General features: G+C 35.3%; 1 protein-coding gene across 1 annotated transcript; it reads right to left on the reverse strand.

Moving 5' to 3' along the window:
• Positions 1 to 3,103: 3,103 nt before the first annotated feature.
• Positions 3,104 to 17,720, reverse strand: LOC132274232 (signal peptidase complex subunit 2-like). The gene is made up of 5 exons (XM_059775467.1): positions 17,448 to 17,720; positions 17,164 to 17,315; positions 16,694 to 16,775; positions 4,207 to 4,349; positions 3,104 to 4,099 (listed from the first exon to the last, which is right to left on the reverse strand). The coding sequence occupies exons 1-5, from the start codon at positions 17,571 to 17,573 to the stop codon at positions 4,003 to 4,005; spliced, it is 600 nt and encodes a 199-aa protein (XP_059631450.1). The 5' UTR covers positions 17,574 to 17,720; the 3' UTR covers positions 3,104 to 4,002.
• Positions 17,721 to 18,177: the final 457 nt, after the last annotated feature.

An 18,177-nucleotide genomic window follows, 5' to 3' on the forward strand; every position in this document is an offset into this window, starting at 1 on the left:
AGCAGTATTCATTATTAAAGAAAATTTGGATCAACAAAATAGTGGACTCTTTGATTAGGTAAGTACTCACACACACATTTTTAACTCAGGTCAGGCCTTGAATTCATTATTGGCTAGAAAAGTTAATCACAGTTGTCACGTGTTTGTGAATTATTTATTTATTTATTTGCAAGTGAGTTTTTTTATTCGATTTTTAAACATATAAAGTGTTGTATGATAATCTATTAATTATTCCTTCATTTTTAAATAAATTTTCATTTTTAAAAAATTTACAATTACGCCATCAATTTAAATCACAATCATTTACCAAGGAAAGTGAACTTGTCATACGAAGAAAAAGGTGTACCTTTGAAATTTTTGAACGACTTTTGACCAAGGAATGATTGATATTAAATTTAAATTTCCATGAAGTTTGAATTTTTGTGAATTGAATTGGTATAATTGTATTGTTCTTGAATTTATTGTGGATTGAAAATATATATATATATATATATATATATATATATATATTTGTTATTGATTAAGTAGATAAAATATCTAAGATAGTTATATGGGACCCAGCATGTATCACTGAATTCAATGTCAACTTCAGGATGTAAATGCTTGTGGACATGCTGGATATAGTGCTTTGATAAATAAATAATCCGAATTTCAATTAAAAGGCGCACAAAATGTCTTGCACTCCTATGTTATTTAATATCCAACTACTCTATTGGACTTTTGGAATCAGTTCTTAATTCGAAGGAGGATAGATTCTGATATATCTGAACCCTTCTCGGTAAAATGAACATAAGATTAGGACAGAATAGTATTTTCCAAACGTTGGATAGACATAAGATCAATGTTGTCAGCCTCGTGTCCTTTAATTGCAATGTTGGTAAAACTGCAGTATTATCAGTTCTCTTGGTACACTAAAAGGATGCAATAGGTTTCAAGCATTTTTTCATATTTAGTCAAGCAATTCTCTTTCACAATTTTTTTTTTTTTTTTTCTATAATGTTTTAGGTAGGAAAAATGTAAGAATTTCACACTTAATCTGGTTCATAAAAGTGATAAAATTATTTAATCTAATAAGATGTCTCACCTTGAGGTTATGCAATACGAATATGAAGAAAAGAAGACTGCAAACTAAATCAATGATGTGCTGATCAAACTACTCCATAACACAGACCGAAATTGAAAATTCGACATTTCCTGAGAAGTTAAAAAGGAGGTATCTCTTTTCTAAAAGAATAGATAAGAAGAAAAGAAAGAAAGAAGTACAAGAGCACATTATTAATAACTTGTAGCTGCAATTCGTAGAATGGAATGTGCAGTCTTCTGTTTCTAGCAATGATGCATCAGTCTTGTGTAATTGTCTCACACAAAATAAATAAATCAATTGAACTTCAAAAGAAAGAAAGAGAGAGAGAGAGAGCGAAAATGAACAAGAAGAGAGAAGAATAAGACGGAGTTTTAAGGCGATCAACGAATTCATAACATAAATGATGGATATAGCTTGAATTTCACTGTTATGGTTGAATATAAACATATGGGTGATTTAATTCTGGGTTGTTGTAATTGAACATTATTTATTAAGTGAGTTTCATCATAAATTGTCCACAGATTGCATTAGCACAAAACAAGGGAACATGAATCATGCGAATGCTAACGTCCTAACTAATGGAACACCATGTGAATGAGCACTAAAATTGTCAAACGACGGAAAAATGAAGGCAATTTAAGGATTATTGTTATCATTAGCAAACTTTAGAGTTTAAGTGCACCACATGAATAAAAGTAATAAGGAAATGTCGCTGAGCATACTTATGAAGATTCGAGCCACAAAACAATATTCCGGTCCTCGACTAACAATTGTTGGGTTTGGATACACTTCTCTAGCCTTTGCCGGATGGGCTCAATGTTGCGAAATTAAACAGAATTTTATATAAAGGGTGTCTTTGTCCCAAAATAAGGTAAGTTATATCTGTGTGTCCTTTTTGTAAACTTTAAGGACTGTTGCTGTACTTTAACCTTTATTTATTTATTGTTTTTAAAGTGTAAAATTCAACCTAACAAGGCTAACGTTTTATAATGGGGTGTAATGCAAATAAAGGTAATAGGAATTGAGCCACACAACTACGTGAAACTTTTCAAATAATTGATGGCTAGTCTCCACAAGTAGCCTCACAACCACGTAGAACTCTTTTAAATAATTTATGGCTATTCCCCACAACCACAAGTGGCCTCACAATCACGTGAAACCCTTCAAATAATTGATGGCTAGTCTCCACAAGTGGCCTCACAACTACGTAAAACTCTTCAAATAATTAATGGTTATTCCCCATAACCACAAGTGGCCTCACTGCCACGTGAAACTCTTCAAATAATTGATGGCTAGTCTCCACAAGTGGCCTCACAACCACGTAAAACTCGTCAAATAATTAATAGTTATTCCCCACAACCACAAGTGGCCTCACAACTACGTGAAACTCTTCAAATAATTGATGACTAGTCTCCACAAGTGGCCTCACAACCACGTAAAACTCTTCAAATAATTAATAACTATTCCCTACAACCACAAGTGGCCTCACACCCACGTGAAACTCTTCAAATAATTGAAGGCTAGTCTCCACAAGTGGCTTCACAACCACGTAAAACTCTTCAAATAATTGATGGCTAATCCCCGTAAATATCACAGGAACTTCAGTTTTTTTTTTTTTTTTTTTTTTTTTTTTTTTTCTGCTGATGTAAGGGAGATGTGCATGGCCTTTTAAAAAGAAAAACAAAAAACAAAACAAAACAAAATCCCAGTCTGTGCAGTGCACTTTACCATTAAATTTTCAACATTTCTCCAATATTTTTAATTAAGGAGCTCAGTATGCTGTATGTTGCTGGGTTGGATTCCATAGACATGCAGATGTGCTGCTGTCAGTGCTGATGGGGGTACTTAAGTAATTCAGATGATGTGCTGATGGAGGTAATTAGGTAATTTGACGTATTTTTGCAAGTCGAGAGATTCTAAATCATTTTACATGGTGCGAGACCTATGCTAATGGTGTCAGGAGAAAGTACCCGAAGGAGTGTGTTGATAACAATTGCCCTAGTTTGTTTCCAACTGATATTAGGGCAAACACAAGGGGTGTGTCACTAGAATTTACCCACACTATAAAATTTTGTTTATATATCTATGACAATTACATAACTTTAATTAATTTAAGCTATTCAAATATAAAAAAATATACCAACAGGCCAGTATAAGAGGGGTTGTCAAGTGTTCCAAATGTGATGACCAAATTATGAACATATCCGCAAGTATGAATGCGTCCAATAGTGTCCATGTCCGACCCGGACACCACACACCGTACGTGCTTTTTAACAGGCAATACAGAGTCTTCTTCCACGCTCGTATCATCTGCCTGTGTCCATGTCCATAAGTATGAATGTGTCCAATAGTGTCCATGTCCGACCCAGACACTGCACATTGTACGTGCTTTTTAACAAACGCCATACATAGTCTTCTTCCACGCTCGTATCATCTGCCTGACGCAACCTTCGGGTGACATCAAACCAGTATTTTACATTTTCACAACCTTCAGGGGACATCAAGCCAGTATTTAACGAAAATGTCAATAGATATTCGTCTATAAGAAACAAGAAGTTAAATATTTGCATCTGATGGAGGGAGAGGCTGGCTTTCCCTTCAGCTGATTTATTCACTTTGTAAATCATTACCCCTCTTGTCAATAAGCATGGTGAGCATTTGATACATTATTGAAATGGGGATATTAAGGATTGCCGAATAGTCACCCAAAATTTCATTAGCCACAATAGTCAAAACCACAACTTGAAGATGTAACTTCTCTTCTAAACTTGTGGAGATTTGATTCCACAGTTCTGGTTCAAGATCCATCTAAGCAAGAACCATAATTTCAATACATAATATTTATGCTTTGCAAGATATGAATAGAGAGTAATTCCAGTCAAGCTAGTAGGATTGCACCAAAGGAATGCAGCTTGAATTCACTTGCTCTTTTTAGATTCTCTTGAATAATCATTTATCAGTCCCTCAACATCTTTCCAGAACAGGCCCTCCACCAAAACTCCATCCTTCGTGAACCTGCACGAAGAATATTCGTGCCAGTCAATTAAGAGAGAACAAAATTAATGCAATTAGAAACTCTGAATGCAATATAACACATGAGAGAGAGAGAGAGAGAGAGAGACCACTTAGTGATGCTTTTGGTGAATTCTACTGGTTCCTTTGCTGATATTGACTTGGGATCTGCACTTGCTATAGTAAGTGTGTACACATCAGAAAATCTCGGCAACTTGGAAGAGACCATCAGGCCGGTGCTGTTAAAGGATCCCTGTACAAAAAAATGACAGATAATAGAAGAAATAATGAAACCAGTTACTGGCAAACCAATATCTCCAAAATTAACTTAAGGTCAAATGTCCATATGCAAGACAAAGTTAGGCAGTCATTTAAACCATAACAAGTAACGAAATAAATGTAACTAAGATGGAAAACAGTACAAGTTGATAACAAGTTTAATATGCTTCCACCCAAAAAAAGAACAGAAGTACAAGATGTACAATGTTTTTTTACATCCATGTCAATAACTATATTTTAAATTTTGGCCATCAATTAATCAGAAATTACAATCCTAAAAATTCTAATGAATCGTGCCAATTTTGGTTCCTCGTATCATCCAGCAGTTACCTGCACCATACACTAAAAGTTGCTGCCCCAAACATCAGACAGCATTTTCCTGCTGAAATGGAATATTACTACCGAAACTGGCATTGTACATCAAGAATAGTCCTAAGAAGACATGATCCCAAGCCAATACTTGGCATGTCCCCTCTCTTCCGGGTCCATCACAAGGACAATGTAAACCAAGATTTGCTTTATCCGGTATCAAACGATGACCGTCATATATTGAAAATGGATATTCTAATAAATCAACCCCCCTTTGCAAACAAACACAGGCCCAAATCTCTCTCTTCTTTTAATAAAAGAAAGTAATAAAGGAACAAGTGAAAATGCTACTGTAATACTCAAAAAAGAGACCATCTAAATATGGGTGAAAATGCAAAATCTCAAAGCAATCCAACAATATAGAATAGAAACCCGGCGATGCCAGAGATGGGAATATAATTCAAGAGTTTGCTGAGGTGCAGCCCAACTAATCCCTGACACTCCAACTGACGGCAAGCTGATGGAAACACTAGTTGGCAATGAAGTAACAAAAAACTTGCCACCAGATTGTTGTTTTACACATGCAACATATACTTGGGAAGATAGCCTTGTATTTCTTTCATCATCACTTTTGGAGCAAATCAGAAGTGTTTTATCCAGATTCGAGTGGCATGAAACAAAAATGACCAGAAAGAAAAATAAGAAGGTAAAGAAAGGAATGGAGAGAGTTTCCATCTTCAACCAGGAACTGAGTTAATAGTTGGAGATGCGCTTGGGACCTTTGGTAACATTCTAGCAAGATACTTAGTGTGGGAGTGACCTTCATAATTGCCCCTTACAAGGGAACACTTGTATCAGAGTATGTCAGATTCTCAAAGGGGGATTGGTGTGCAAGTCTACGTTCTTCAGAGTTATTCAAACAAGGAGCTTACTTTTGTAAGCACCATGTTTTATAAAAGCCCAATAGGAGCAATTTGTTGTGTGAGACACTTTTAAAGTGTTATGTTGGGGACACACAGTGAGGTTCCCTTGGAAAGGGCTCTGGAAGACCAAAGTGTCTTCTATAGTATCTTTGTTTGTCTGGATTGATGCTCTAGACTATATTCTCTAGAAGCTATCTTGACCATTGACATCTTGGAAAGGGGAAAGGTTATTTCATATTGACTTTCCTATGTAAGAGGTCTGAAGAGAATATTTCAAATTGGCATTGCTATGAAAGAGGTCTGAGGATAATACCAATCACCTTCTTCTTCATTGGCGCAGTGTCATGTGATTTCTGGTGCTTATTGTTCTCAGTGTTTGGTGTTGGCTTGGGTGATGCCCTGGACTGTGGAGGAGATGCTTAGTTGTGCTGGAATTTGTGCTAGCAGTAAAGTTTGTTAAACTTAGCAAGCAAATTTTTGTCTAATGAGACCAACGGGCCAGTGGCCTAGCGGTATCAACTATCAAGCCACTACTTCCCAAAGGGAGGTCAAGGTTCAAGTTTCAATGGAGGCATGTGTGTGTGAGTAACCAAGTAAGAAAATATATATATATATTTGTCTAACGAGAAGCGGGCAGTAGAAAGGAATGTACCTGCTTTTGCGAATGTGAAAAATGTGGAATAGTAGGATTAAGAAAGCAACAATAGACAATTATCATTTCTAGATGATTGATAGTTTCTTTGATTCTTTACACTCTTGTTGATTTTTTAGGAAAAACAAGTTGTATAGAAAGGGTCCAGAGCTTGCCTCTTTTATACTCTGCCTGAACATGGGTGGTAATCTCTCTTGTGCTTTTGTACATAATACAAATTTTCACTTTTTGAAAAAAGAGAAGGGGAGAGGGGGAAAAAAAGTGGACAGAAATAATGAGGGAAAGGAAGGTACATTTACTTTCACAATTTTCTTTCTGGCAGCACCCCTTGTATTAACAATATTACTCGTAATATATAACGATGTAATAGCAAAAGAACATCAAGCCACTGGCTCTCTTACTCCCTTTTCCAAAAATTCCTTTCTCACCTACCTTCATTTCCTCTCTGTGTTTTATCCCTCTCAAAACTATTGCTATATAAAAAATAAAAATAAAAAAGGCTTTATAACCCAAGACCGCTTTGTAAAATCATATCCCCATTAATTGAAATGGATCATGGAAGAAAAGTTGGTGTAAAAGGAAGAGCATTACAAGAAAAAAAAAATTCCCAAAGCCAACCTCGAGAATTTAAAAAAGGATTTGGAACTAAAAAACATTCTCAAGACTAGTGGTCCATTTCATAAGAAGGAAGTGAGAAGGAAAAAGACGAATAAAGTATTCTACATTTGGTAGGAACGAACAAAGGAGAGAAGAGATAGGAGGGAAGAAGGGAAGAAAATGAAGGAGATTTACTTTTCATGCATTTTCCTTCAAGCAAAACCATTATTTCAATATATAAGGTTATAACACTATGACAGTAATAACAGACAACCTCCTTCCATTTCCTCATTCTAACCTTCCCAATCAACGAAACAAGAGCAAGGAAAGATCACTAAGTTTCCCAAGCGATTCCTTTTTCAATCCCACTACCATTTCTGGATTTACTTCCCTTGTGCCAAACTAAGCATAGAGTAGTAGCATTAATGCTCATTACCTAGCGTGGTCCTGTTAATTGAGGGGACTGGGAGGAGATTGGATACAGAGTCCCTTTGGTATTATATGCAAAAATGAAAAAGAAAAAGAAATGGCTGCTCTCGGGATTCAAAACCGTATTTTCACTCTTGACATTCCGCGCATTTTACCACTGCACCAGGCAATGGTGACTAGAAGCATTAATGCCACAAACACCCAAATCATCAAAACTAAAATTCCAAGCAAATCCAATTCTAGAATAAACATTGTTGAAAGATATAAAAAGTTGAAGAGAGAAATTAAACACGACGAACACAAGAATATAACGTGGTTCAGCCATTAGGGCTTACATCCACGACATACAAAGCCCAGAGGGCTACATATCTTTATAATACTCTCTTTTAATCTTTCTATACAATTATCACCTCTATTTATAGGTGAAAGAATACAAGTGATAAATATGGAAAATACATTGATGGAAGATTCCTAAAATTAATACCCTAAATAACTCCAATCAAATATTCTATCATAGGCTAAAATCTCTCCTATGAAATTCTCATATCAAATATTCTATCAAGGAGTAATTTAACCTATAATAATATTTTCCAACAAACACTATAGCAAACTAAATGTTAGCTATGTTACCTGGACTTGTCACCTAGCCTAGAGTACCCGTGTTGACACAATGTGAATCGGACATGGATGCGTGACCGCTATTTGTCTAGACTGGTTAAGAAGAAGAAGAAGAAGTGATGCAGAAGAAGACAGAAAAAAAAAAACAAAATCACCAACTTTTCTTGTGATTCAGCTTTGCCAGAGCCAAAAATATAGCTGTAATGTTTTCTCAAAGGTCTTCTTCTGCTACCGGAGTCGTGAAATGTTATCGGAATGCTGCTGGAGGTGCTCCTCTCGGCAGTCGAGATGCTAGGGTTTCGCCCCTCACAATTCGTGGAGGCTGTCAGCACAAGTAAATGATGTACAGAAACCCCTACTTCTATTTGTTATTTTAAAGAACTATAATTATAATTTAACCCCACTTTCTTCATAGAAATACTCATTCTTACAGTTTTCCTATAATTTATTTATTTCAATTGTGCCCTTCCTCTTAATTTACTTCTTTAGTACTTACCAAGAGTTATTTCAAGGACTATCTGAAACTCATGCCATGTCCACATATCCTTAGACACACTCTTTTTCGACACCTGTACCGAAGTCCAAGTAACATAGAATGTAAGCATTGCTCAATCGAAGAGGTAATAAAGATGAGGGAACCACACCACACTCTTAGAAAGAGGAAAGCTCCATCATTACCCCATTGAGAGTGCTACTAGTAAAAAAAAAAAAAAGAACAAAGAGGATAAAACCTTGAACAGAGACCTCTAGATGGGTTAAATCAATCCCTGCCCTAACTACCATACATTAAAAATTCACCAACGAACAGAACCTTAATACAGATCATCCATCTATTTCCAAGGCCTTTTTTTTTTTCCCCCAGAAATCAGTCTACAAGTTCAATTCCACACAATCTCAACTATTCATGAGCATTATCAAACCACTCAATCTCATTTACCAAAAAGAAAAATCTGAAGACGAACGGCTAGTAACATCTTAATGATGATGATTATAGTAACAGTGTTGTTCACAACTGCTCTGAATGGCTGATGTAGGACAAGGGTAGCCTCAAATAGTTGAAATAAAAAAGGAGTTTATTGGCTGGAAATTCAAACAAACAGAGCTATGGTTCAAGATGTTAGTAAAGAGAAAGGATTCAAAACAACAAAAGCCTATTGGCATCACACCAACAGGGTCTAGACATCACACCCTCATATCTTGTGAATCACTCACAAAGAAATTTCGTAACACTTTTTTTTTTAATTCATTCATGGACTGCCTCACCAAGATTACATTCTACCCCTTTTATAACATTATGAGGCAATCAATATTTAACTCTAGGATTACCCCATAATTAAGGTAATCAATACTTACCTAATAGCATAATTAGTAACTAAAAGTTGACCAAATCTCCCAATTATTCAAAACTCCATGTGGACCCATATTATCTAGCCTATGCCAGCTCGAATCTTAGAATCCTCCATTTGGCGCCTTTTATACACCTTTAAAGATTGGGAAAATTAGAATTTAGTGACCAAACCTAAACAAAATTGCTCTAAAGTGACCATAAAGTCGAGAAAAGATAAATAGTGACCAAATCTAAAACTTAAATGCTGTTAAGTGACCATTTATGACTTATTACCTTAATTTCATTCCTCGTAAAAAATATTTGGTAATTGGACAAATCTACCCTATCAATTGCCAAAACTAAAAAATAAAAATAAAAATAAAATTAAGAGTCCATCAATGGCAAAAGCAATGGCTATCATATACATGTAACTCATTCCATGGCTATCAGTGAGAATCAAGATTGGGCTAAGAAGCACGGACACGGACACGACACGACACGGACACGACGACACGGCAAATCCAAAAAAATTAGGACACGGACACGGCGAATAGTATATATATATATATATATGATGTAGTACTTTTTTTGGTTTAGAATTTTTAATTCTCAATTCGGCTTCTTCAATTGCTTTTTGCATTTCTGCAATATTCTGAGATGTGACTTTTGGGCATATACGAATACCCATACCAGTGTTCTGCAACAAGTGGGCTTTAACTCTTGTATAAGACCCCCTGAATTCGTTATTACAAAAGTGGCATTTGAATAAAAAATTTCCTCCTCCACCATCAATTTTTTCTAATTGTGACATAGTTCCAAAGTGGTTTGTTCTCATCTTGTTCGAATTGAGGAGTACTAGTAGCAACTGATGTAGACAATGACATCGACATGTCTAATTCCCTAGACATAAAAAGAAAAGAAAAAAAATCCATACTTGCAGCAGTCAGCAAAGAAAGAACAGTGAGCAAAGAATGAATAAATTCCTATTTGATCACAGATTCACAATTCATATGCAACAGCTGAAATTAAATCAAAGATGAAATCCTATTCATTTACAGGTCAACAAGTCACAGACTCACACCGGCTGAAATTAAAGCAAGAATAAAGACAACAGAGAAGAAGAAGAAGAAAGAATTTAGGAAAGAAATTAAGGTCAGTGAAAAAGGAAAAACAACATAGAAGAAGAAAGAAAGAAAGATGGGTTTGGTGAAAAAAAAAAGAAGAAGAAGAAGAAGAAATTTGGGGTCTGTGAAAAATGAAAAATAAAATAAAATAAAGAAGAAGAAAGAAACTGGGGTTAGTGAAAAAGGGTGGGGGGGGGGGGGGGAGGGAGAGAGAGAAAAGAAAAAGAAAGAATCTGGGGTTTTAAAAAAGGAAAACGAAAAAAAACAAGATGAAGAAGAAAGAAAGAATCTGGGTTTGTGAAAAAAGAAAACGAAAAAATAAAAAAAAAGATGATGAAGAAAGAAAGAAACTAGGGTTTGTGAAGAAAAAGAAAGAAAAGAGGAAGGAGGAGGAAGAAAGGAGGAGGAAGAAAGGAGGAGGAAGAGAGAGACTGACCTGGAGGCTGGAGGGAGTCGCTTTGATCGGCAGCAGGAAGTTGCAGAGCTTCGTCACTTTGAGAGAGCAACCCGTCCTTTGAATCTCATCTTGTAATAGTGTAATGAGTAGCCTTAAATATCTATTTCTCTTGTTTAAAATTGCATAGTAACCTTGAAAGTTTAAAATTATTATGTTTTGACCACATAAGTAAGTAAAACTTATTAAATAACTTCATATATTTATACTTTAACCCAACTTTCTTTCAAAAATTATCTTTTAAACCCCCCAAAATAAGACACGCGTGTCGGGGACACACCCCTGGCGTGTCGGACGCGTGTCCGCGGAGTGTCCGTGCCGTGTCCAAGCCGTGTCCGAAAATAAATAAAAAATTCTAGACACGTTTTTTAGCGTGTCCGACACGTGTCCGACACCGATTCTTTGCCTATTTTGGAGTGTCCGTGCTTCCTAGAGATTGGGTTTCAACACCCCTCCTCCCAGAACTTTCTCCTTGATACTACCAGTAACAATGACTATCATATACTTGTAACTCATTCCATGGCTAGTAATTGAACCCCACCAATTGAGTTTGCATTTCTTTTATTCCTCACATACATACATATGTGTGTGTGTGTGTGTGTGTGTATTAACTTGATTTATTGAGTTTGCAATTCTTTTCTTTAGTAATTAAAGACCACCATGAACAGAGCTTCTTGCAATGGATCGATTCCAAGAAATCCAATTGCTTGCGGTCTCAAGCTCGAATCTTAGAATCCTCCTTTTGGCACCTTTTATACGCCTTTAAAGATTGGGAAAATTAGAATTTAGTGACCAAACCTAAACAAAATTGCTCTAAAGTGACCATAAAGTCAAGAAAAGATGAATAATGATCAAATCTAAAACTTAAATGCTATTAAGTGACCATTTGATGACTTAATACCTTAATTTCCTTCCTCATAAAAAATATTTGGTAATTGGACAAATCTACCCTATCAATTGCCAAAACATAAAAAATAAAAATAAAATAAGAGTTCATCAATGGCAAAAGCAATGGCTATCATATACCCGTAACTCATTCCATGGCTATTAGTGAGAATCAAGATTGGGTATCAACACCCCTGCCAGAACTTTCTCTCCCCTTGATACTACCAGTAACAATGACTATCATATACTTGTAACTCATTCCAAGGCTGGTAATTGAACCCCACCAATTGATTTTGTAATTCTTTTATTCCTCACATGCATACATACATACATACATACATATATATATATATATATATATATATGTATATGCATACATACATACATACATACATACATATATATATATATATATATATATACATATATATATATGTATATATATACATAAATATATATGTATATATATACATATATATATACATATATATATATGTATATATATATGTATTAACTTGATTTATTGAGAACGGAGAACTACTACCTTAATTCTCACATACTTGAGTTTGCAATTCTTTTCTTTAGTAATTAAAGACCACAATGAACAGAGCTTCTTGCAATGGATTGATTCCAAGAAGTCCAATTGCTTGCAGTCTCAAGCAATCTTGAGGCCTCTGATCACCCTTTCATATGGGTGATCGGAAAAAATATTGGAATCCGCTGATGAATCCGAAAATTCTCAAACAGACGCAGTGGGGGTTAGTTAATTTGGAAGGTGTTTGTGCTGGAGTGCCGATGGTGAGGTGGCCGCTCTTGCCAAAGCAGTTCTGGAGGCGTTGAGGATTGAGTTCGGGCAGTGAAATATGGATAGGAAGGCGGTAGCAGGGAGAGAGAGAAGGTGGCAGTTTTGGCACATTCTCGACCTCGATCTCAAGCCAATTCTCATGTAACCAATTGAAGAATTACAATGCATTCTTTTAGTTCTTAATTCCAACAATGGCTTTCTAGCAATCAACAACAGTTGCAAAAGGATGGTTACCCCAATTTTAATGATGAGTGGCTGAGAGCCACTAACATAAGACCTAACCTACTGGCTTATGGCAATCTCATCACTCTAGTTCAAAGGTGTAACAATGGGCGGTGGGTGGTGGAGGGGTGGGTAGTGTTCATGGATGGTGTTCATGGTGGTGGTGAAAGTGAGGGAAGGTGGTGGCAGTAGATGGACAAGAGGGAGAGAATAGCGGAGATGGATGAAGTTGATATATATGTGTGTGTGTGTATTAACACAGAGAGAGTAAATTTGAGGTTTATGAATTTTTTTTTTTCTTTGCTGATATCAAAGAGGGCAATTTGGGATTATTATAAAAAAAAAATAGTCAAAATTCACAATTAGGTGGCAATTTGCCCCAAATGTAGAAAATACAGGGATTTATATGCACTTGTCAAATAATAGGGGTGTTTCTTGCACATTTTGTATATAACGAGGGGTTTTTTGCACTTAACCCTAAAGATAATAATATCATATAAACTTATCAAAATAAATAAACAAGATGCTATCATACGGATATCAATATTGATCAAAATAATGAAAGCACCAAATGGAAAATCTTAAAACAACACTTTTTGGTCTAATGAGAAAACAAATGACTGAAGCTTACAAACTATGTACAAGAGGAATGCAACAACTTTTACGTTTTGTGCCACACACTATTGAACAGGTTGAATTCAAAGTGCAGTCACAGTAAATTATACATTAGCAGTGATAACTCAAGATAGTTGTTAAAGGCGCACCTGGGGCATGCCTCAAGCGCATTAAGGTGCAGGAATTGTGGCTGAGTAATGCCCGAGAGAAGTGATTTTACATAGTCGTGCGCTTTTTCATGGGACACACAAAGTGTCAGGCGGCAGGGGCAATAAAGGCATGCCTGACTTAACTCTCTTCTTTTCAAATTTACTACACCTTTGGGTTTTAACTCAAACTTCTTTTATTATTTTTACGCTTCTTTTAATATTTTTTTTTTTTTTGGATAAGTATGCTTCTTTTAATACTTTTTTCCCTAAATTGCATCTTTTAATCCTTTTAGTGCTGCTTTTATTATTTGTACAGTGCCTCTTAACTTCTTTTAGTATTTTCTTCACTCATATATATTTACTGCCATCTGATATTTGCTCCACATCATCATTCATTATACAGTAGTCTTCACTACACAATATTAGAACTCTTCTTAACAGCAGCAGCTCTGGTTCTGCTTCAGCCTTCAGGTTTCCTTTCTCTGCTTTTTTCTGTGCTCACAACTTTCTTTCTTTTTTTCCGGTTCAACAAATTCCCAAATCTTCCTCTTAATTGCCTCTTCCTTTTTCTTTTTTTTCTCTTCAGCCTTGTTTCCTTTTTGCATCAATGATTTTTTTTTTTTTTTTTTTTTTTTTTTTTGCCTAACTTTTCTTGAGTTGACTACATTTTCTGATGATGATTTTCATTTTCATCAAATATGTTTCCTACAAGTCTGCAAATTTTTTTGGCTATCTCTCTCGGAGAATTCTACTTTTATATTGCAATGAGGCATAGTTTTTTTTAGCAATGATGCTGCATTTATGCTTTATTAATAATTCTTCTTGTTACTAGCCTGGACACTGCTTTTTATTATCCAAATATCTTTGTTTGCCGTCACACTCTTTTGCCATGTATTCATTTAGATAGGGTGATATATCATATTATATGATATATACATATATATATATATGATATATACATATGTATGATATGATAGCCTTTTTTTATCCTGCATTATTTGCAATGTTATATAAAAAAATATTCACATGCTTTGTGCAACTTGCACCTTGGTTTAGTTACGCCCACGCCTCGCCTTGCACCTCAGGCCCCAGGAGACCTTATAGCCTTTAACAACTATGAACTCAACGCATCTTTGTACTGAGAGTACTTAGTTTAATGTAAATGAAAGTGTTCAGAGAAGTGGATTACTGTTAATTTAATAGAAACATTAAAATAATTGTACACTTCCCTCGCTTGCCAGAAATGGCTAAGGTAACACGTGAACCGTGATGTGGTACTAATTACTAACACAACACATAGTGGATTACTGTTAATTTAATAGAAACATTAAAATAATTGTACACTTCCCTCGCTTGCCAGAAATGGCTAAGGTAACACGTGAACCGTGATGTGGTACTAATTACTAACACAACACATAGTTAACGAGAAGTTATAAGAGTCGCCTCGCTAAGTGCTAGGAAAAAGTAAAATGAATCAACAATGAAGAATGCCCAGCCCCTAATATATCAAAACCCACATGCAACTCCCCTCCTACTCCCAACAACAAGTACAACACAATAACAAGATGGAAACTGCAACTAAAACAGACAACGTAGTACTGTGAAGATAGGAAGAACTATTGAAGACAGGCTTCCATAATTTAAAGACTACCAAAAAGAAGCCATGCTTAATTGTACAAATATATCTTCTGGAGATGTAGAAGGTCAACAAGATGGAGTTACTTTTTACACCATGAAAGTCAAGATGCATAATTTCCAACTTTCTCAGAATTTCAAAACTAAGAAGTGAAGTGGTCAAAAAGAGGCAGTTAACTTTTACACCATCGAAGTCAAGATGCATAATTTCCAACTTGCTTTATAGAATTTCTTCAAAACAAATTCAAAACTAATAAATGAATTAGTATAGCATAAGTAAACCTAGAATTCACAACAATTGACAAGATCATACAAAAGTTTCAATGATGAGCAGAACCATTTTTTCCAGTAGCAGATATGCTAATCTGATATCATCAAGGCGTAACACAGTGCTTAAATTTATGGGAAATTATACAATATCCTAGGGGTAATTTGACATGTCGTACCCCTCCCTATGAAAACACTTCTCTATTATCAAGGAAAATAGAGCTTTCATTGGGAGGGGTACCACATGTCAAAATACCCCGGGGGTATTGTATACTTTCTCTAAAATTCATAGGATACTTGCAGACTAACTTGACAACTCTTCTCTCTTAAATTCATCCAGGAAACTATAAACATATTGAAGTCTCTCCTAGAGACGCAATAGTATTTACGCAATCAACCTTTAGAATAATTAGATTAGAATTAGTTTAATTATATTATTCCAAGTTTGTTCTTATTCTTATCCAGATGATCAGTAGACTAAAGAAGGAAGGCACCAGAAGCCCTAGCTGGTAAAGTCTCTGGGTAGTCATACCAGAGACTACCTTCGTCGAGGTTCTTATTTTCTATTTATTTATTTTTATTTGTATTTTTTATTTTTTGATAAATAATAATAAATTAAAAAAGGCTTTCAATAAGGGAACGTGTCCCATAAACATAAGAGAAAACGGGATCTAAGGCCCCAAAGAATCCAAAAAAGAAATTAAATCATCAGAATAGGAACAAGAACTTCTGTTCACAAAACTAAAGAGAAAACGAATAATAAAAAGTTTCAGTGTCGCTGTAGACAACTCCTTCCCTTCAAACATTCTACTATTTCGCTCCTTCCAGATGCACCGCCAAATAGAATGTGATACAGATCTCCAATAATCATGAACACTCCTACTCACACGACAACCTCTCCAAGCATGAATCAACTCCTTAGTAGAACGTGGCATTACCCAACACATGCCAAATAGGCCAAGAATAAAATTCCAGCAATCGTGCGCTACAAAGCAATGCATTAGGAGATGATCGATTGACTCCCCGTCCTGCTTACATATGCAACACCGATTAACAAGAAATTTTATTTTTTTATTTTTATTTTTATTTATTATTTTATTTATATTGGAGGGGGATAAGGAGTGTAACGGATTTGGGGGATGCCACCATTGTACCCAAGAAAAAAAAAAATAACAACAACAATTATGCACAGGAGGAGGCAAACATTAAAAAATAAATAAGGTCTAGAGACAAAGACAAATATAAATACATTCACTAAGCGAAACCAGTACAATTAAATTTCCATTTGGAAGAACAGGCGTACTTACAGTAGGAGGATAGGTAAACAAAATTGCATTCTTTTCCTTGGTGTATATGATCAGCTGCAATAACCCATTGAATACAATATACTTGCCAGAGTCAAAGATCAAACACATTCTAAAACAGTGACATTTATATAATACTTGAACATCTCACGCAAGTTCAACTGGATTCCAAATTTCAAATTTTAGGACATTAAAAGAGTGAATTTTTTTTAATTAAGAGAGAGAGATTATATGAAGCTCAAAATTTTAATTTTCTTTCTCTCAGTTCTAAACCCAGGGCGGGGATAATAAATCAAATGAATCTTCACACAGTTTTTTGTGTGTGTGTGTGTGTGTGTGTTGAGATAAAGAGACAGAAACTCAATGAGACTCAAAATGTTCAATTGATTCTCTTTTCTAGTGTGTATTCAGCAAACAAAACAGACGACAAAATACATCAAATATTAAACAAAAAAAATGTCACTAGAGGATATAATATGATGCAGCCGATCAGAAAATTTCTGTTTTCAGGGAACTTCTTCTTGTAAAACTGAGCAACGAGAGCGATGATGATGATGATCGTTCCCATCAACAATCTAACGTTACTCATCCTCACATCTTCAATGTATCCACGGTTCGTAACAATCTACGAAATAAATGCCACAGATCAACCATAAAACCCTAGAATTCTACATATCAATGACCTCAGTTCACATATACATATATGCAGAGAGAGAAGGAAGAATTTTGCGTGGACTAAACGTGAATTGCGAATCACCTCGGTGACATATTCGTCGAGGATGTGTTTGATGGAGTGATGATCCAACAGATTCGCCTTCTTAGGGTTTTTGTTTGCAGGGGTGGTGGTGTCGTTGGATGCCATGTCTCCCTTCTTTTCCTGCATTTCGAACTACTAGGGTTTGTCTGAAACTGGTGTCTGATTATAGCTGAAGACAGTAGAGTGAAGCGTTACAAACCCAGGACGACCAAGTCCATGAGACCTCTTAGATATTGTGAGTTGTGTGGGCCGTGAAAATGTGAATCTGGGGAACAGCCCAATATACCATCTGTTTGGATAATATGCAAGAAAATGAGTAACTTCTGGGGGTGGTTTGGTAATGTTTATTATATATTTCTGTAAGAAGACCATAAAAAATAGAGGGAAAAAAAAAAAAAAACAAAAAGGTCACAGTTAATTATATGTATGGTAAAATTATTTTTAGTTTTAAAATTTTGTAAACAAAACACCAAAAACACTGTATTTTCGCCTAAAGATTTTTTTCTTTTATCTTTTCACTTCTGTCACAATCTCCACACTCTTTGTGATTTCTTATCATCAAAAGTCTATCCAAACTAGCATTTTTTCTGAAAGTGATTTATGATGATCTAAAATCAATGTTGTGATCAAGGGCGGATCCAGGATTTCTCAATGAGGTGGGCTAAATCAAAATATATCAACCAAAATCAACTGTTGTTTAATTCAATTTTAGTTAACTAACAATTTTTTT

The sequence above is a fragment of the Cornus florida genome, unplaced genomic scaffold (assembly GCF_030987335.1).
Source record: "Cornus florida cultivar Cherokee Brave unplaced genomic scaffold, ASM3098733v1 CherokeeBrave_3.0.0_Hap2_Chr09, whole genome shotgun sequence".
NCBI classification, from domain to species: domain Eukaryota; kingdom Viridiplantae; phylum Streptophyta; class Magnoliopsida; order Cornales; family Cornaceae; genus Cornus; species Cornus florida.

Bases quoted from the DNA above. Each gene is read 5' to 3' on its own strand.
- LOC132274232 (XM_059775467.1), bottom strand. From the start codon at position 17,573: ATGCAGGAAAAGAAGGGAGACATGGCATCCAACGACACCACCACCCCT. The intron at 4,350-16,693 runs GTAAGTACGCCT...TTTTTTGTACAG, and splicing joins TGTTTACCTATCCTCCTACT to GGATCCTTTAACAGCACCGG. The intron at 4,100-4,206 runs GTCTCTCTCTCT...TTCTTCGTGCAG, and splicing joins ACCAAAAGCATCACTAAGTG to GTTCACGAAGGATGGAGTTT.